Source organism: Colobus angolensis, unplaced genomic scaffold, assembly GCF_000951035.1.
Source record: "Colobus angolensis palliatus isolate OR3802 unplaced genomic scaffold, Cang.pa_1.0 Scaffold81, whole genome shotgun sequence".
Taxonomy (NCBI): Eukaryota; Metazoa; Chordata; class Mammalia; order Primates; family Cercopithecidae; genus Colobus; species Colobus angolensis.
In genome coordinates, this window is record NW_012121932.1 from 3,621,146 (window position 1) to 3,643,602 (window position 22,457).

At 34.5% G+C, this 22,457-nt stretch overlaps 1 protein-coding gene across 2 annotated transcripts in view; it reads right to left on the minus strand.

Annotated features, from left to right (window-relative positions):
• USH2A (Usher syndrome 2A (autosomal recessive, mild)) overlaps positions 1 to 22,457 on the minus strand; it is an 802,205-nt gene that overhangs the window by 730,744 nt on the left and 49,004 nt on the right. For both annotated transcript variants that reach the window (XM_011929421.1, XM_011929422.1), the window contains one exon: positions 12,102 to 12,234. In XM_011929421.1, the coding sequence (XP_011784811.1) occupies positions 12,102 to 12,234 (133 nt within the window). The remainder of the gene's footprint in view (positions 1 to 12,101; positions 12,235 to 22,457) is intronic.

A 22,457-nucleotide genomic window follows, 5' to 3' on the forward strand; every position in this document is an offset into this window, starting at 1 on the left:
TGCACATGTACCCTAGAACTTAAAGTATTATAATAAAAAAAAAACAACAACTAATGATACTGAATATGGAAAAAAAGAAAAAAAAGAAAATGCCCATAATATAAAAGCTAAAAGATCTAGGGGTGATAGCGAATAATGTATGTGAATAGATGGGTGAATTTGAGCCAATAGATGAAGTCTACAAAATGTAGTCAAATGAAAATACTTGAAATGAAAAGTATAATTTAGAAATCAACAATTTTCTAGATGGGCTTAGCAGCAGCCTAGACAGAAAACAGAAAATGATCAGTGAAATCAAGACAAGTTAAATAGAAAATATCCAAACTGAAACACAAAAAAGAGTGGGGAAAACGAAAACAAAGGAACAGACACAAGTGTATCCAATACCTATGGGACACTTTCTAGTGCTCTAACATAAATCTAACTAGAGTCTTATTATCATAGAACGAAGAAAGAAAATGAAGCAAAAAAAGGAAAAAAAGAAAGAAAAGTTTGAAGATACAACTATCAGAATTTCCAAATGTAATGAAAACACCAACTTACAGATCTAAGAATTCAAGCAAACCTCAAGCAGGACAAATATATGAAAACCATGCCTAGGCATGTCATAGTCAAACTGAACATGAAAGATAAAAAGAAAATCTTAACAGCATCAAGTGGAAAACAATATATAGGCCAGGTGTGGTGGCTCACACTTGTAATCCTAGCACTTTGGGAGGCTGAGGAGGGTGGATCTTCTGAGGTCAGGAGTTCGAGACCAGTCTGGCCAACATGGTGAAACACGGTCTCTACTAAAAATACAAAAATTATCTGGGCATGGTGGCATACACCTGTAATCTCCACTACTCGGGAGGCTGAGGCATGAGAATCACTTGGACCCAGGAGGCAGAGGTTGCAGTGAGCCAAGATCACACCACTCTCACCCAGCCTGGGTTGACAGAGTGACAGACTGCCTCAAAAACAAACAAGAAAATAAGCAAACAAACAAACAAACATATAGTATAGTATACAAGAAAACATTTATATAAATAGTGGCTGATATCTCACCAGAAACAATGAAGGCAAGAAGACAATGAAACATCTTTGAAGTTCTAAAAGAAATAAAAGTAATCAATGTAGAATTCTATATCAAATGAAAATATCCTGCAAAAGCAAAGACATTGTTACAAAAACTGAGAGAATTTGCTTCAGCAGCCTGAGCTACAAGCAATGAAAAGGGAGGTTCTTCAGGTTAAGAAGAAATAACATCAGGTGAAAGTGAGGATAAACAGAAAACAACGAAGAACACTAGAAAGGGCAGATCTTTAAAAAGACAGAGAAATTATTTTGTGGGGTTTACATAGACAAAATACAGAATTTTAAAATATCTGCTATGTAATGAATATAAACTGGACTTTTTTTCTCCCTCATCCTAAGTGAATTTTGATTTTCAGCCAAAAAAAAAAATTAAATATGGTCATGGCCATTATTTCAAAATACTTAAGTATCACAGTCACTAAACTTAAACAATAACTAAATTAACAATAATATTTATGATAGCAAAATTTTATTGAATACCTAACATGAATCAAACATGTATTATTTATAAGCTCTCTGATCACCCTGAAAAGTATGTAATAATAAAACACATTTTATAAATGAGAAAACATATTAGGAAATTGGATTGAGAAGTTAAATTATTTGCCAAAGTCACTTGGCTGTTAAGAAGCAGAACTAGAATTCAAACCCAAATCTGTCTGATTCTAAATCTCATGCTTTGCTTATCAGGCACTAATTCTTATAGTAATAATAATTTGCATGTACAATGAGTTAAATGTCCAAGGAATGCTTGTGTTTCCTGAATCCATGTGACAAGTACAGAATTTAAATTACTAACATTTTCAAGATCGCCCTCTATACTATACATATTTAGGTATCTCTGGCTGAACCTGTTACATTCATAGACTAAATCTATTCTGAAAATGCTTCCATTTATTATTTTGTCCAAAATTGGAAAATATTTTTAATTCTTATTATAAAATTGTAGTCTACTGAAAAAAAAATTGCACAAAAAGAAATTTAAAAGGCAATTATTTGCAATCCCACTCATAGAGATTAACATTACTAACATTCTGAACAACATTTTGGCATATTTCCTTCCAGACCTTTAAATAATATATATATGTTTATAATAACACATATATTAAATTTATAGAATTTTGTACTATGCAATCTTGTTTGTTTCATGTAATAACACATCATGAACCCATTGCTATGTACATAGAGACATATTTCATTCCTCTTGATGGTGTATACTATTCCATAGTAGGCATAAATTATTATTTATTAGATCAATTCCTTTTTGAAGTTTTAACTGATTCCAGTTTTTTTTACTTTAAATAATTCTACAAGGAACATTTTGAGTATGTGTTTAAGACTTCATCTAATAATATTCTCGAGATAATGTCCTGGAAGTAGAAATCTTGGATTAAGTAGCTTTCGCATTTTTACTTTTGATAGTTTTCCAGGTTACCCCAAACTCTTTCCAACATGGGTATAATCTCTTTTTTAGTTCTTTCCAAACTATCAAGTACAAAATGATAATCATTGTTTGAATTTTAAATTTCCAGGTTATTAGTCAGATGATTCAATATTTTCCTTTAGTGTTTCTGAACATGGTATCGTGCTAATAAGGGTCCTTAATATGCTAGAATTATAGAAACATTTGCCTCCATTTTCCTCTACTACCTTATGATTGCATATTTTGCATTCAAATTTTAATTAATCAGCAATTTTTACTTAGTATGGTTGTGAGAGCTACATTAGCCTCTTTTTAAATATACAACATAGCTTGTCTGATAATATTGCTAGATATCTTTTTTTTTAAATTATACTTTAAGTTCTAGGGTACATGTGCATAATGTGCAGGTTTGTTACATATGTATACTTGTGCCATGTTGGTGTGCTGCACCCATCAACTCGTCAGCACCCATCAACTCGTCATTTACATCAGGTATAACTCCCAATGCAATCCCTCCCCCCTCCCTTCTCCCTGTGATAGGTCCCGTTGTGTGATGTTCCCCTTCCCGAGTCCAAGTGATCTCATTGTTCAGTTCCCACCTATGAGTGAGAACATGCGGTGTTTGGTTTTCTGTTCTTGCAATAGTTTGCTGAGAATGATGGTTTCCAGCTGCATCCATGTCCCTACAAACGACACAAACTCATCCTTTTCTATGGCTGCATAGTATTCCATGGTGTATATGTGCCACATTTTCTTAATCCAGTCTGTCACTGATGGACATTTGGGTTGATTCCAAGTCTTTGCTATTGTGAATAGTGCTGCAATAAACATATGTGTGCATGTGTCTTTACAGAAGCCGTCCCTGTTTGCAGATGACATGATTGTATATTTAGAAAACCCCATTGTCTCAACCCAAAAGCTCCTTAAGCTGATAAGAAACTTCAGCAAAGTCTCAGGATACAATATTAATGTGCAAAAATCACAGGCATTCTTATACACCAGTACCAGGCAAACAGAGAGCCAAATCATGAATGAACTTCCATTCACAATTACTTCAAAGAGAATAAAATACCTAGGAATCCAACTTACAAGGGATGTAAAGGACCTCTTCAAGGAGAACTACAAACTACTGCTCAGTGAAATAAAAGAGGACACAAACAAATGGAAGAACATACCATGCTCATGGATAGGAAGAATCAATATCATGAAAATGGCCATACTGCCCAAGGTCATTTATAGATTCAATGCCATCCCCATCAAGCTACCAATGAGTTTCCTCACAGAATTGGAAAAAACTGCTTTAATGTTCATATGGAACCAAAAAAGAGCCTGCATTTCCAAGACAATCCTAAGTCAAAAGAACAAAGCTGGAGGCATCACGCTACCTGACTTCAAACTATACTACAAGGCTACAGTAACCAAAACAGCATGGTACTGGTACCAAAACAGAGATATAGACCAATGGAACAGAACAGAGTCCTCAGAAATAATACCACACATCTACAACCATCTGATCTTTGATAAACCTGAGAAAAACAAGAAATGGGGAAAGGATTCCCTATTTAATAAATGGTGCTGGGAAAATTGGCTAGCCATAAGTAGAAAGCTGAAACTGGATCCTTTCCTTACCCCTTATAGGAAAATTAATTCAAGATGGATTAGAGACTTAACTGTTAGACCTATTACCATAAAAACCCTAGAAGAAAACCTAGGTAATACCATTCAGGACATAGGCATGGGCAAGGACTTCCTGTCTAAAACACCAAAAGCAACGGCAACAAAAGCCAAAATTGACAAATGGGATCTAAGTAAACTAAAGAGCTTCTGCACAGCAAAAGAAACTACCATCAGAGTGAACAGGCAACCTACAGAATGGGAGAAAATTTTTGCAATCTACTTATCAGATATTGCTAGATATCTTGTCTGCAATGTTCTGAAACCAACTTTAAGTAAACTCCTCTCTATCTATATACTGTATTCCTGTACTTTTCTTCCATTCCATTCTCTTAATCAATTTCAATAATTTTTAAGTTTCTTTTCTTTTTATCTAATTCCCAAAATAATTCTCTCTGAAAAAATTAGCATGATTTCAGCTGAACTAAAATGGAGTTTGTATGTCTAGCAGAGGTTAGAAATGTGAACCCATGGGAAACTGGTAGAAATTAGAAGTAGCATTACAATTTTAGAATCAAGTACAAGCATAGGGGCTAAGACACACAACACTGAAAACACAGAAAGGAAGACAAGCAGGAGTTAGCTTTAGACTATGATCCTTTTCTTCCCTGCATATTCACTTTAACAGACACTCAACAAATATTTATTGATTCCTTAATGACCAAAGATCTTTTTAAGAAAGTGCTATGCACATTTGAATGTATAATGTAGAAATTCTCACTTTTAATCGACAGCTAGAACTCTGTTGATAAATGAGTTCAGAAATAACTTGGAAAAGTTTTGATTTACATAGTTCTGTAATTTTAAATCCAAAATTTGGAGAGCTAGTATGGTCTATTACCACGATGACATTGGTGACTCCTCATAACTACGTATCTGCTAACACAAGTGCTCTAGGTTATATATCCAACTGGAAGCACTAAAATAAATCTACAACTAAAAGAAAATGTTCTAAAAAGGAGTCGTCACACTTTGGTTGATATAGATGGTCTAAGGTATTTCTATTTGTATGTATAAAAATCAGCCTGATCAAATCAGATTATACCACTAATAAGGATAGATGAGGGTTCATTAAAAAGCATGCATTTGGTCCATTGATTAATTTTCCAGGGAAAGCAATGACAAGTCCTGCAGTAACAGAAAGTGTCACTGGCAACACATTTTTCTAGGCGTTTATGCTAGAGATAAGACCCAAAGAAAAAGCTCTGTAGTAGCCAACACTCATGTGGAAGGTTGTTACTTTCTGGGTGCAGAAACACAAAACCAAGTCAAACCTAATCAGAGAAAGACAGAAAAGATCCATCTTGATCTGCTGTAGGCCTTCATTTGATGTGCTTGTGTTTGAGGCAGTGTCTGTTCCAAAGCAGAGACAGCCGGCCTGGCACTGCATGAGAGCTCCTTTAACTCAGTTCTGTAATCGCTTGCACAATTACCTCTTTTGAATGAAACCATCTTGGATACGGACAAAAGTATGGAGGACAGTGACTTAATTTTTTTGATTAAAAAAAGGAGCAAGCAAGAGAAAGAAAATGATTTATATTAAGTCCATAGGAACATTCTGTACCTATCTCTTTTCTGATTAGAGAGGTGGCATGGAGCCTGGCTCATTAGGCAGAAGTAATGAGCCAGTCTATATGCCATCTCTAATTAGAGAAAAGATACAGTAGGTACGACTGTACATATAAATTGATAGAATAAAGATAAAAGTTATTTAAAATATCTTTTACCTTCTGTAGCTCTTAAATGACCAGAACGTAAAGGAGAAAATTGCAACAAAAACTAAATAATATTTGAAATAAACCGGTTTCCTGTTACATGTTTTCTAATCAGAAGTGAAATTTATTTCTACAGAGTTTAAAAATAACATCTTCAGTTCACACTGTCATTTTGAAGCATTAATCCAACATTTAGTATACTGAAGTAGAATAGAAGCAAGCCATTTTAACCCTGCAGGGCATAGTGGACTAATTTATGGCACTATCAAATACTTTGAGCAATATTTGGTGCAATAAAACACTTTTAGAAGTACTAATGGGGATTAAATATTGAAATAAGGCTCACAAGATTTAATGTGTTATTTAAAAATTCTGCACACAGAGTATTTCATAAAATTATACAATATACTAATTACTCAAACCAAGTTCCTAAATATATAAGTTCCTTAAAATATTGCTTCTTCACATACGTTTAGCTTGATCTAAGAGCATACACAAACTAAAGTAATAGAGTCTTCATATTTTCTCTTTTGATTGGTAAAACAATCATATGGAAAGATAGTGTTATCCCTCTCTTATTGTTTTGCAATAAGAAAATAGATGTTCAAAGAGTTTAAAAATAGTTACTACTTAATGCACATTTACTATACAACAAGCAATATGTTCTAAACATACATCATCTCACATAATTCTTATAAGATTCCTATGAATTACATATTAAAACACCATTTAATAGATTAGAAACCAGACTTAAAAAGATAAAATATTTTGATCAAAGAAGCACACCTGGGTGATATTTAAACCAGAGCTTGGCAATTTAGCCACAGTGTTTTGAATATCAAAAATATATACCTTCTTTTTTAAAACTAGATATTGGTCTAATAACTCAGGCCATAGAGAAAAACAAAACTAACATTTTATATTATTTTGGAATTAATAAGTGCATCAGATAAAAATATCTATAGGAGATATTTATGGCATGTCCAATACATACATTTATTACAAACATTCAAAAAGATTTGAGTTCCTGATATGTGCAAATGATAGGACTGTGTACCTATTAGAATTAATAATGAGTTTGACAAGGTCACTGAACATAGGTAAATATAAAAACTGATTATATTTTAATGTAATAGTAACAAAATTAGAAAATGAAGTTCAAAAACAATACTAAGTATAATTGCATGAAAACCAACAGGCCAAAAAGCCAGAACACTGACAGTCCCAAATGCTGGTGAGGATGTGGGGCAACAGGAACTCTCTTTCACTGCTGATGGGAATGTAAGATGATATAGTCATTTTGGAAGACAATTTTACAGTTTCTTACAAAACTAAACATATCTTACCATACGATCCAGTAATTGCGCTCTTTGGTATTTATAAGCTGAAAACTTATGTTCACACAAAAACCTACACACTGATGTTTATAGCAACTTTACTCATAATTGCCAAAACTTGGAAGCAGCCAAGATGTCCTTCAGTAGGTGAATGAATAAATCAACTATGGTATATCTAACCATTGAATATTATTTAATACTAAGAAGAAATGAACCACCAAGCCATGAAAAGACATGGAGAAATCTTACATGCATATTACTCAGTGAAACAAGCCAATCTGAGGCTACATTACTTTTTATTCCAACTATATGATATTCTGGAAAAGGTGAAAATACAGAGACAGTGAAAAGATCAGTGATTTTTAGGGAGTGAAACTCCTCTGGAGGATACTGGAGTAGTGAATACTTGTCATTGTACAACACCAAGAGTGAACTCTAATGTAAACTATGGACTGTGGGTGATAATGATGTGTCAATGTAGGTTCATCAATTGTAACAAATATACCATATATTGCTCTGGTGAGGGATACTGACAACAGGGAATGCTGTGCATGTGTAGGAGCAGAGAGAATACTGGAACTCTCTACACTTTCCACTCAATTTTTCTGTGACTCTAAAATTGCTCTAAAAAATACAATCTATTAAAAAGTAAAACCAATGAATATGTTTGAACAAGTTTAACAAATAGGAGTGAGACCTCTACACAGAAAACTTAAAACATTGCTGGGAGAAATCAAGGAATATATTACATTTATGGGCTGGATACTTGATATTGTTTAGATGTCCATTCTCCCAAATGCAACTTAGTAATTTAAATCTCAACAGAATTTTTAAATGAAAATTGAAAAACTGTTTCTAAAATTCATATATAATAGCCAAGACAATCTTAAAATAAAAAAAAGTTGGAGAACTACTAGATATGAAGACATGTATGAAGCTACAGTAATTAAAACTAAATATTTTGATCCAAGTATAGTCAGACAGATGATCATTGGGGCAGAAAAGAAAGTTCAGAAACAAATCCATCTTCACATGTACAGATACCTGATTCATGACATTACCACTGCAGAACGGTAGAAACAATGATTTGTTTCAAGAAGCAAGGTTTTCTAGGTTAATTATGCATTCAGGTCGGAAAAAAATTTGACCCCTACCTTATATAATCTCAAAAAATCTATTCCAGATAGAACATAGACTAAAATTTGAAAAGTAAAATAATAAAGTTTCCTGAATAAACTGTAGGAGAATATCTTCATCATATCAGGGTTTGCAAAAATAGTCTAAACAGAACACAAGAAGTATTAAGTATAGAACAATGACTAAATTAGACTCATCAAAATTAAGAAGCTCTGCTTATCAACAAATACCATCAAGAGAATGAGACTATAAGCCTTAGCCCAGAAGACCATATTTGCTATCATGTACTTGTCAAAGAACTCATATTCAAAATATTGAAGACCTCCAATAAATTATTAAGAAAAACACAAACTTTCCAATTAAATATTGGCAAAAGGCTTCACAAAAAAGCACATACACTTGGCAAATAAGCCCATGAAAAGATCTCAGTATCACTAATGATCAGGAAATGCACTACCTGGCTACCAGAATGACAAAGAATGATAACATCTGGCAATACTAAGAGTTGGTAAGGATGTGGAACAACTGAAATCCTCAAATATTGCTTGTTGGGACACCCACGTTGGAAAACTTTTCAGAAGTATTTCCTAAAGCTAACAATATAACTGCATACACTATGGAAAAATCTCATTGGCATAGTGTTAAGCAAAGAGAACACAAAAGAGTACCTACTTCATGACTTTATTTGTATGATAGTTCAAGAATAGGTAACATTAATCTCTAGTTATAGAGGGCTACATTGATGCTATTCTGTTTTTACCTTTACAGTGGATGTTCATTAGGGGACTCTGAGATTCTGGAAATGTTCTACAACTTTTCTAAATGAGAATTACACAGGTGTACATAAATATTAAAAACTCATCAAGTTATACCTTTAATATTTATGCACTATCTTGCATACATGTTTTGTTTTGCTTAAATCTTAAAAGATTACTTTAAAATGTCTAGACCACAAAGTTCATAAGCCATCTAAAAACTGAAGAAAACACATACAGCATAATATGCTTAACATAAATGAGTTTTTATAAATAAATAAGAAATTATAGAGTATAAATATGGACACAGTGTATGAATAAGGAATTCACAAATGAAATGCAAATGATCAAGACATATGTAAAAAGCTACTCAAACTCATTAATGGCCAAATAATTCTAAGTCAATATTCAACAATATTTTTCACTTAGAGGAATGGCACAGGTGAAAAAAAAGTGGATAATTTGTAAGGTTAGTTAGTGTTTAAGGAAACAAGTACCTGGCTATATATTTTAAAGAAGTTATAAATTTTCACAGCCTTTCTGGAGGTAGCCTGTTGTTATGCATTAGAGCAATCTCTGTAATATGTATTAAAATATAAAATGACCATGTACTTCAACCCAGCCATTCAATCTCTATGTAATTATTTCTATTTTAGGGAAATAATTATAATAACATTAATAATAATAATAGTATTATTTACGCCCAGGTGTGGTGGCTTATGCCTGTAATCCCAGCACTTTGGGAGGCCAAGGTGGGTGAATCACCTGAGGCCAGAAGTTCAAGACCAGCCTGGCCAACATGGTGAAACCCCATCTCTACTAAAAATACAAAAGTTAGGTGTGGTGGCACACACCTGTAATCCCAGCTACTCAGGATGCTGAGGCAGGCGAATCGCTTGAACCCGGGAGGCAGAGGTTGCAGTGAGCCCACATTGCACCACTGCACTCCAGCCTGGGGGACTAGCGAAACTCCATCTCAAAATAATAATAATAATAGAATAATAATAATATTATTATTTACTAATATAGTTTAGTATACATTCTTGTTTTTTTCAATATATAGCATATATGTTATCTTCTTAAATTATATGGCAAATTTTTAGTGTGAGAAAATATAAACTACATAGTCCAGTTAATTATATGTTAATATTATTTTTCAGTTTTCACCTAATACTGTATAGTCCTACTTTAACAATGCTGTACATTAAAATCCAGCCCTATGCCCGAGAGAGAAAATATAGTTTATATACAGGCATTGTGCTTAGCACTTCATTCATTCAATCATTTAACAAACAAATATTGAGTGTCTACTACATGGCAGGTGCTTGAAACACAGTAATGTTTTATATGACGTTGCTTCATTTGATCCTTACACTGGCTCTATGGGGTATCAATATTATCATCATCATCATTTTAAAGTCAGGGTGACTACACTTCAGAGACATTAAAATACCTTGCCAGCCATATAGCTAGTAAGTGAGGAAATGGGATATGAACTCACGCAGGTTGGCACCAATGTATAGAATATTAAGGAACTGTGCAATCAGGTAACTGCTCAAATATGTATGTATATGTCTATGTATGTGATTGATAGGTTGATAGTTGATATATATAAATAGAAATGTGGATATAGACACAGATATATACATATATGTAGATATATATAATATTTTCTATAAAATAACTGCTAATTATACTGAAACATTAAAAAACCCTAAATGTTCACTATAGGAACTGAAGAAATATGGATAGCAACTATACAATTGCACACAACGCAGCCATCTTAAATGAGAACATATATCTAAATGAGAAGATACATTGACATGGAATGTTGTTTATAACATTTGAAGGAGAAGTATTTATTTTTAGAGGGCTCAGAGAAAGCATATGTATTGTAATTTTATTTTTGGAAAAATATATTTATAACTATATCTCTAGCTAAAAATGTACTAAAAATCTGGAGGAGTATAAAAAAGTTCAACTATATCTATCTCTGAAGATAGAAATATGAAAAATACTTTTTATTTCACAGAGTTCCGTATTGTTTAGATTTTTTTCTAATGAGCATATATTATATAATAATATAAAATAATATTTTTTATTTTAATATGTAGGCATTTTAAAGACCATTGTACTAGGTATTTCAAGATAATTTCTTATTTCAACTTCTGGTTTTATTCAATATATAGTATATGATATCTTCTTAAACTATATGGCTCATTTTTAATGTAATCAATGTAAACATTAGTCCAGTTAATTACATATTAATACTATTTCTCAGGTTTCATCTAATACTTTGTAGTCCTACTTTAACAATCTTGTACATTAAAACGTAAACCCCTCAAAAAAGACAGACAGAGAGGAAATATAATTTATTACACATTGAAATTACTTAAAAACTAATCAGAATAAAGAAGTTTCTATTTGAAAGCTTCCTAAATGTAGTAAGTTAAACAGTAGACCCCAAAAGATCTATTATCCACCTGGAACCTGGAACTGTGACCTTAATTTGGAAAAAGAATCTTTGCAAGTATAATTAAGGAACTCAGGGTGAGATCCTCCTGACTGTGAGTGGGCCCTAAATCCAATGACAAGTGTCCTTATAACAGAGGTAAAGGGGAGAAGTTTCAGAGGAGAGGGCCACATGAAGGCTGAGGCAAAGATTGCAGTTGGGAAGCAGCAAGTAAAGCAACACTAAGGATTGCCAGCAGCCACCACGAAGAGGGAGACATGGAGTGAATTTGCCCTCAGAGCCTCCAAAAGGAACCAACACCGCTGAACCCTTAATTTCTGACTTTCAGCTTCCAAAACTGTGAAAAAAAAAGTTTTACTTTTATTAATCTGCCACCCAGTTGGTGGTAATTTGTTCAGTAGCCTTAGAAGATGAATACATGTAAATATTTTAAAATATTATTTGTTTGACGCATTTTTAAGAACAATGTAATTGGATGAAATAAATAACATTCTGAAGTCAGAAACTTACCATTTAAACTCTGTCCTATTTGCACAGTACCAGATGCAAAATCTGTAATTGAACCACTTAGAGTTCTTGCATCGAAAGGTGTATGATCCTTCTCCACGCCATTGATAAAGAAACTGATTTTTGTCTGATGCACCTGTAAGAAATTACTACCGTTATTATTTTAAGTGCATAAACTTTTATTTTATAATAAACACATTTCAGCAGTTTTTCTTAATTAACTTTATTTCTTCTTTACTTTGTTCAGTTGGGAAGACTGAAAACAGTATTTTAATAGCTCAATGATATCTCCTTGTGTTTATCTAGATATAAACCTATATAGTGTCATTTTGTGCTGTGATGATATCTCCCAGTGTGCTCACAGGTGTGCATAATAGTTGGTCCAATACATATAACAGCTCTGATTGCCATGCTTTTACAGGGTTTTTGAGGATATGTTACTTCTTTATACACAAATTAAATTTGTTATGGCTATATTTGGAAATAAAGCAGAATGAGTACAAGGGGGAGAAATAATTAAAACCACATATAACAACAAAGAATTATATGTGGATATAATTCAAGCTACTAGGATCAAATATTTCTTGAATTTACTGTCTTGGGTATTGGTATCCGGTTGGTGATTTTCAGGTCTACTTTCCCAATGAAGGATAACAAAAATGTGCCAATCATATTCTAGATTAATCAATCAAGCAAGGAGCCTAATAACTGCATATATTAGGGATTAGCATTTTTTTTCCTGTAAACAGCTAGAGAATGTTTTTTTTCTCTGCAAGTCAAATGATTTGGTTCTGTGGGCCAAATGGTTGCTGTCACAACTGCCCAACTCTAATGCTGTAATGCAAAAGCATCCTCAGACAATATATAAACAAATGAGCATGGCTGTGTCTAAATAAAACTTTATTTATAAAAATAGGTGGCCAGCCAATTTGACCCACAGGTTGTAGTTTGGTAACTCTTGGATTACATGATGAAAAAGCTATGGGATTTTTGTTTACGTGACAGGAGCCCAGAATAGCCAATTCTATCAAACTTTTATGCAAAACACCCATAGATACCTGCACAAAATCTTTAGTTGCATACACTTCTAAATAAACTAATCAGTTGTTTGGACATCAACTTTATCTCTGCAAATAGTCTTTTTGTTCAAGTGCTTTTAGCTTAAATGTAAAAGGAATAATTGGTACTCTAGTAAAGAAGCTAAAATGGCAAATAAAAGGGTCTGGAAAGGGGAAGGGTTGAGAGGGGGAGGAGAGAGTGAGATTTAAGGTCATGCAATGGAAAGGTTGGATGCTAACATTTGAATTAAAGTGATAGCAAACCATTCAACATGCTATTCTACTATGGACTTTGAGTGATAATGATGTATCAATGTAGGTCCGGCAATTTTAACAAATATATCGCCACTCTGGTGCAGGGCTTTAATAGAGGGGGAGGCTGTGGGTACGTGGGGGTACAGCATGTTTGGAAGATCTCTGTACTTCCCACTCAATGTTGCTGTGAGCCTGAAACTACTTGTACTTTTAATGCTTTTATGTTAAAAAGACTTGCAATAATTAATGAAGATAAACATTTATTGTCAAACATCTTAAAATCATTATGTGAACTATTGCCTTAAAAATCTTTTTCAACATCCCCCCCAACAAACAAAACAAAAAAAAAATAAAAAAACAGGAAGTTAATACAATAATTACTTGGTAATATTGATTTTTTCAAAAAGTTACCCAAAATGCCTTTTCTCCACTAACTACCCTACTTTCATTTAAACCATGTTCTTTCTTAAATCCATTGATCTAGTGTTGCATTTGATTTAATTTTAAAACAAAGCTTTACTATACCTCAAATCATATGCCAAGTCCTCAAGGGCCTGGATATATTCCGCTTTGTTGGGTAGTGGGGCTGCATTTTTTTTTTTTTTTTTGCATCCCATTTTTTACAGCCTGTTACTGTCATTTGGTGTTTGACTGTTATCATTATAAAAGATACAGCCTTTTCTACTTTGTTATTTGTAGCATTATCTCATGTTTTACAACATCTTTGCACAACATGCAGGCACATGAAATATAACTAGTGAAAAGTTCTCGGTGGTATTAATGCATAAAAAAGAATGTGGTTCCATCTCTACTGTCTTTACCCAGCCAAAAGCTGATGAACAGCCAATTTTCCTTTATCACATTAGCACAGCCATGAGGGAAACACATTTGTTCTAGTCAGCTACACTAAAGATACTATTACCAATCTAACATATACATGTTTTATATCAGCAGTATTCTCAGAGCATGAGAGAGCCAACAATATATTAACACTAGCATGACAGTTTATTTAAGAAAAGAAAATTGTCTCTGTAGAGGGACAGAAGTTAGAAATGTATGGCTAAAGCTCAGTGTCACTGGTCTAATAAAGGTAATAATTCTTAGGCTTTCTTTATAGCAGGTAACACTCCTGTGACAGTTCTGTCATATCATTCAAATAAAAATGTTGTCTTTTACAAGTTTAAGTGCACCTTTATTTTGAGTCAGATAGAAAGCATGTTTTTGATTTTCTGTATTCACCGTATTATATCTGTTGTCAAGAGTTCAGGACCTTCTTTTTTATCAACTCATCACATATTTGCTTAGTAGAAGAATTCTGTGTCACTTGCAGTGAATTCCAGAAGGATATTTTCACTTTGTAGGTACTTAAATAATGATTAATGATGATCCCAATCCACTCTCTTCCATTGCCCCCTCCCCTACCAACCACCTTTCCATGCATAAGATTAAATCTTCTTTGGTTTTTCTGCACCATGTTTTATGTTCCAAGATTCTCTAAACTACTTTACAATTCTGATCTGGGGCCCCATCACCCTGAAGCTGTAAAGACTGAGGTGGATTTTTGCAATAGCTCATTCTGATGGTCCCCTTGCTAGTTATTTAAGGGAATACATACAATGGAATTTCTGATTTGTGAAAAGAAAGCCTTTTGCTACAATAAACTTCACACCTATCTCATTCTCTAGCCCTATGAGGATAAGAGGAGCTTGTGCATGTTTATTGGTGTGTCTTGAATGAATGAATTGACAAAACCAGTAGCAGTTGTAGAAAAGTCTTTAAATCCCCTTCATAAGAAATCCAAAAACACTTTGGAAAGAAGATACGGAGAAGGTCATGCTCAAATCTTCATTCTCTTCAGTTTCATATTTTATTTTAACCACTTTTTTGGTCACATTTGTGTCCCTGTGATAGATTATACTCATCCCTTTGAGTATAAGAGTACACTAGATCTTTCATTTAAGTAGAATTCTTGACACTATCCTCCCATTCTCATATTTGATTAGTGAAAAATATAATTCAAAAGTCCAGAAAGTTACATAATAACTCAGTAGCTACCAAGGGGAAAATAGAATCAAGTCCACCTAGACTAGAGTAATTTTCCACAATCACCTGTTCCATTGAACAGATGCCAGATCTTTGCTGCCATTTTGCTCCTGCTGGCCATCAAAACTGAAAGAAACTGCTGACTCAGGCTGAGAAATAGAGAGACAGAGTACCTGTGCTGAATATCTTACCAGATAAATGGTATTCCCATTGCCTACATTCTTCTAAATTAAATTGAATTCATAAAGCATCAACTCAGTACCCACAGTGGCCCTATGACCTACACCAACAAAAGTTAAGTTGTCATCTTTTCTTTCAAGGAGCTTGTATGTATGATAACAACAGAATACATTTTAATATACTAGACAGTGTTTGAATCACAATAAATGACGATGATTGTTTCTAACTTAAACACTGAATCTTAATGCAGTCAAGAAGGATTATCTTTTCCAAGGAGTTGCTTTGAGAAATTATGTCTTAATTTGTTAATATGTGTGGTGTATAACATAATTTTGGACCTTCTCTCTGTAACTTGCTTTCCCAGAACCAACTTAGAAGCTTCCCAGGAAGAGCAGTTTTATTAATTTGGAGGGCCTCATTTAAAGCAAAACCATTTGTGCATTCAGAATAACATCTTTCTAATAGATTAACATGAAGTGATTTGACAACATATCTTAAATTTAAATTTACCCTCAAAAGATCACGATGGATGATACGAATATAAGGAAAATAACTTTGAATGCTAAGAAATTCAAACAAAAAAGAAAAACCACTGTGATATGAATCAGAAGAGAAAACTTTATGGAGGAGAAAAGTCTTGGACTTTCTGAAATAGAAATTGCCCTGAAATAGAAATTTCTATTTCTAAGTGAAAGAAAGATTTGCATAAAAAGATTCCACTATTTCATCCATAATTTTTAAGCTAAAGTAAGGCAATATATCCTGAAAACTCTATAAGTTTATTTTAAAATATCACATGTATGTTGTATTACCCTACCTAGGAGCACGTGGAATCCCCACACGTCCCATCCAATTGGTTACCATCCTAATGCTAAGGCCTTCTGAGTTTTTCCTCACTCATCTCACCCAATTTATTTCTAACCTTCGCCAACAGCCAACCTCCAATCTAATTAGTAAAGTTTCCTCACTGTCCGATGATCACACATCATTTAATTTCATGATGTGTTCAAGCTATTTCCATATAGGCACTTAACTAAATTTTTAGTATTTTTCAAAACACACATCTCAAGTCCTCTATTCTCCAATAACTGTTTGCCACTTACTTTGGCATTGCAAAATTAGTTAACATATTAAAAAGCTAGTATGAGCCAGGCACGGTGGCTCACACTTCTAATCCGAGAACTTTGGGAGGCCGAGGCAGGCAGATCATGAGGTCAGGAGTTTGAGACCAGCCTGGTTAACATAGTGAAACCCCATCTCTACTAAAAAAAAATACCAAAAGTAGCCGGGTGTGGTGGCACGTCCCAGGTACTTGGGAGGCTAAGGCAGGAGAATATCTTGAATCCGGGAGGTGGCGGTTGCAGTAAGCCAAGATAGCGCCATTGACCTCCAGCCTAGGTGACAGAGTGAGACTCCATCAAAAAAAAAAAAAGAAAAGAAAAAAGAAACAAAGCTACTATGTCAGCCATTGTTCTAAAATATGTATGCATATTCATTCTTTTTAACTTTATAGTTACCTAAGACAGGTTTATTTTTTTCTCCATTTCAAATATAATTAAAAAGAAGCACAGATGATTGAAAACAAAAATTTGGCCTGGCACAGTGGTACGCGCCTGTAATCTCAGCACTCTGCGAAGCCGAGGTGGGCGGATCACTTGAGGTGAAACGTTCTAGACCAGCCTGGCCAACATAGCGAAACTCCATCTCTACTAAAAATACAAAAAAATTGGCCAGGTGTGCTGAAGCATTCCTGTAATTACAGCTACTTGGGAGGCCGAGGCAGGAGAATTGCTTGAACCTGGGAGGTGGAGCTTGCAGTGAGCCGAGATCGCGCCACTGCACTCCAGCCTGGGCCACAGGGTGAGACTGCCAAAAAAAAAAAAAAAAGAGAGAGAAAAAAAATGCTTAGCGCGGTGGTTCACGCCTGTATTCCCAGTAGTTTGGGAGGCCAAGGTGGATGGATCACGAGGTAGGTAAAGAGTCCAAAATTAGCCTGGCCAAGATGGTGAAACCCCGTCTCTACTAAAAATACAAAAATTAGCTGGGTGTGGTGGCACGAGCTTGTAATACCAGCTACGTGGGAGGCTGCAGCAGAGAATTGGTTAAACCCGGGAGGCTGAGGTTGTAGTGAGCCGAAATCGAGCCACTGAACTCCAGATTGGATGACAGAGCAAGACTGTCTCAAAAAATAAAAATAAAAATAAAAAAATAAATCAGAGTGCTATAGAAGGGTGACTAGTGGTTTCAGAGACAGTTTTAAACAGCTAATTTAATTAACAAGTTATAGCCAGTTAGAGTTTGGAAGTAATAGTCATTTAGTTTGTCAAATCCATCCATTTAGCATCTCTTCTATACCTCTACCCAGTGATGATTCAGGATTGATGTCAACACTTCCCACAATAGGAAAGGTGACATCCCCTGTGTGCTATCATCACTTACTACGTGCCCCTCATTGTGCTGAACATTTTCCCTCTATCATCGCACTGCCTTCCCAGATCGCTGCTTCACAATGGTGTTGTCCCCACATTACAAAGGAGGACACCCAGGCTAAACTGTTCTAGTATTCCACATTTTGGGAATACCTTTCTCTTTGAACAGCTTTTACTATTATACATAATTATTATAAATGATTGAACCCAAAGGTATCTCCTTATAACTTCAGTTCATAAGTTCCAATTCTAGTTATTGAGACTACACCAAACAAATTTAATCACTTTTCCACGTGAGAGCTTCCATAAACATAAAGAAGGTTGTCATTCCTATCCTAAGTCTTCTTCAAGATAAATGTGTTTAGTTTCTGTGATGTTCTAAATATGACATAGTTTTTAGCGTCTCTCTTCTTAAAACGTGGCTCCAGAGATACTACAATCTCTAGATGTGGTCTGACCTGTCAAACTGGCACAGGACTGTCACATTAATACAATTCAAAATTGCAGGTTAGATTTTTGGCAATAACATCATGCAGCTAAAACTGATAAATTAAGTTGAGCTGACTATTAGCTAAAATACTCTCCTTTTTTTTTCTTACTTACATCAACTGCTAACTCACATCTACCCCATTCCATACATATACAGTTGGCTTTGTGGACCCAAGGGTTGGCATTTATATTTATCTATGTTATATTTCATCTTATTAGATTCAGCCCATTGCTCTGAGCTGTCAAAATCTTTTTGGATGCTATATCTGTCATGCAGTGCATTTACCATCCCTCTAAGATTTATGTCATTTGCAAATTTGATGAGCATGCTTTACATGCTGGACAGAAGCTTAATAAACACTAACTGATTGATTGGCTAATTGATACTCTGAAAACATCACGAACTACGTGATGTTACAGCTCTAAGCAATAAAGAAAAGGCATCGTTTTCTAACAAAATGTGTCATACCGTGATTCTTCACATACTTTTCAGAGTGGCCTTGTTTATTGACATGAATTTTTATATAATTATAAATGCTCCAGTTTATTAAATATTCTCTATTGAGTGATGTTTATACAAACGATACGAATAAGTACTTAAGGACATTATTCAGGGATAGTTGCTTTGGCAGAAATTAACCAGCTGGGTGGCCCACAAACATTTGTAGTGTTTGGAATGTGTATGTGTTCCTGCTACTAGTTTGATTGACTGAGTAACTGCTGGTATACCGCTCAAAGATTTTTTCTTGGTTTTGTTTCGGCTTTGTGTTTTCCATGAGCTCCTGGTGTTTTATTTCAACACTTTTTCCTCTGTCCACTTCTCTCCATTCCCACACCTTCACACACCCCAAGCCAACATATACACTCACCGTCCTTTTTCCGTCTCTGAGTAACTCAGACAAGACAAGCCAGGCTCTTGAAGCGATCTACAGGAAAAGCCTAAGTGTATTACATTTGCACCCTGCGTATGATTCTCCGGATTTGCTGTTCTCCCCTGATCTCTATTAAAGCTCTTCATATACTGCAACCTCCACCAAACAAGTCCCCATTTAATTGATCTCTAAAAATTTAACATAGGAATGCAAGTAGATTTTTTTTTTTTGTCCTGTCTTGATTGGATGTGAAACTCTCATGGCCTCTTCTTCCTACACATTTAAATTACTCTCTTCTGTCTACTGCCAAAAAAAAAAAAAAAAAAGCTATTAATTTACACATATACATGATAGAAAAATCTGCAAACAGTCTGATTTATTGAATTCCTAAGGAATAGGGAGAGTTCCAGCCGGTTTTTTCTAGATACTGCTTAAAGATGTGTCATGCACAATTCTACATTTAAGAAAGCTTTTGGTGCATACTTGATCACAATATTAGATACCCTTAATTATTTCAATATATATTGTACCTTTTTCTATTTTACCCATGGAGAACAGATGATTTCCCAAAGATTATCAAGTTAGCTGTACAATACCTTAGAAAAATTTTTCAGTATGTTACATCCCAATGATCTAGAAGTTACTTGTTATAACTACAATGTCCTCTCCTTAAAAGTGAGTCAACCTCTTTTGTCTCCCATGTTTATAAAGAAAACTCCTCTTCATACTCTTACTAAAATCCAATCACTTGTTTGAAAATGATCCTGTTGTTTGAATATCAGACAGGCACATTATGATATGCTAAGTGTGATGCTACATACACATAAGGAGTATATAAAACACAGACCTTTTCTTCAAGGAATTTGCAATCTATAATAGAAATGGGCATATAAAATACTTTCAATGAAAGGAGGCAATATAATAAATAAATATGAATAAAGTGCTTACAAACAAAGATGAGAATATGAAAATATCTTGGAAGTCTCCTCCACCAAATATTTCCCTGTTACTCTTCTTCTCTCTATTGAGGTGTTCCTCAAATGAGTTATTTGTACTTCCTCTGTCCATTTTCTCTTTTCCCATTCCGTCTGTAATGCAGCTCAATCTGTAGTTTCTGTTTTTCATTACTTTAAAAAATAACTATCTCAAACTTACAGGAAAGTCACAAGAATAGTACAAAGAATTTTTTTCTGACCCATTTGAGATTAAATTTTTGACTTACTGACACATTCCCCCTGAATACTGCAGTGTGTATTTGCTTCAAAAAGACATTATTTTACATAAGCATGATGTAAACATCAAAGTTGTTGGTACATCACTACCATTTGATCTTTAAAGCCCATTCAAGTTTTGTCAATGACCCCAAAAATGTCTTTTATAGAAAAAACACCTGCAGCTCCAAATCTCATGTTGCGTTTAGTTGTCATGACTCTTAAGGTTTCTTTTGATCTGAAAGAGTTCCTCGATCTTTCTTTGGCTTTTCTGATCTTAATACTGTTAAAGAGGACCACCTAGTTATTTTGTAGATTGCCTCTCAATTTGGGTTTGTCTAATTTTTCCTCGTGATTAAATTCAGGTGATATAGTGATCATATTATATGTTATCATGCCTTACATCATTTCTATTTGTTCCATTATCAATGATATTAACTTCAATCATTTGCATTAATATATCTGCCAAGCTTCCACACTGTAAAAATACAATTTTCCCCTTTGCAATTAGCAAACATTTTGTGAGCAGATACTTCGAGGCTGTATAAATATCCTATTGCTTATTAAAAATTCAATGCATGCATATGCTTATTTTTATCTGTATAGACTCACGAGTCTCTATTTTATTCAGTGGGATATAATTCATTACTCTCAATATGTATTTCAATGCTCAAGTTGTTCCAGGTTTGGACAGTATAGACCCCATACAGCTGCATTCTGGGTCATATTGACATGTTCTAATAGTTCTTTGAGTATCTTCTTACTTTATGGCACAAGATGTTCTAGGCTCATTTTGTACTTCCCCACCACAGCCCTGGAATCAGCCATTTCTCCAAGGAATCCTGGTTCCCCTAAGAGATGAATGGTCTTTAGGAACAAAGATTCAGTGCTAAGTAGATTCATGCTATTTCAGTGTTACTGCTCCCGGGCCCACTCTCTCCCCTCAGTGGTTAGCTGTAGGGAATATGAATATAAATAGATACTACTAGATAGATAGATTAGATTCGATGCACACACTTACTTCTGTATTATTTCTGCAAACCACTGACCCTTGAACAATATGGGGGTTAGGGCACGTACCACCTGTGCAGTAAAGCCACCAACTGCATTAGCTCCTAACAAGAGACTCAGTCTTATTTTTGGAGCTTTGAAACTAGGCATCGATTTCTCTTCTCTAGCTATGAAAGTCCTAGATAGTGTTTTCTTCCAACAGAAGGCTTTTTCATCCACATTGAAATTATGTTGTTTAGTGTAGCCACCTTCATCAGTGATCTTATCTAGATCTTCTGGATAACTTGACTTCTACAACAGCACTTGCTGTTTCAACCTTGCATTTTTATGTTATGGAAAGTACTTTTTTCCTTAAACCTTGTGAACCAATCTCTGTTAGCTTCCAGTTTTCTTCTGTAGCTTCCTCTCTTCCTTCAGCCTTCACAGAATGGAATAGTTAGGGCCTTGTCTGGATTAGACTTTGACTTCAGAGAACATTGTAGCTGGTCTGGTCTTCTATGCAGACCACTCAAATTTTCTCCACATCAGCAATAAAGCTGTTTCTGTTTCTATCACTTTTGTGGTCATTAGAATAGTACTTTAATTTTCCCTCAAGAACTTTTCCTTTGCATTCAACTTGGCTGTTTGGAGCAAGAGGACTAGCTTTCAGCCAGTCAACTTTCTACATGCCTTCCTCACTAAGCTTAATCATTTCTAGCTTTTGATTTCAAGTGAGAGAAATGTTACTCTTCCTTTCACGTGAACACAGAGAGGCCACTGTAGTGGCCTTGGTCTAATTTAATTGCAATATTGTTGGGTCTGAAGGAACAGG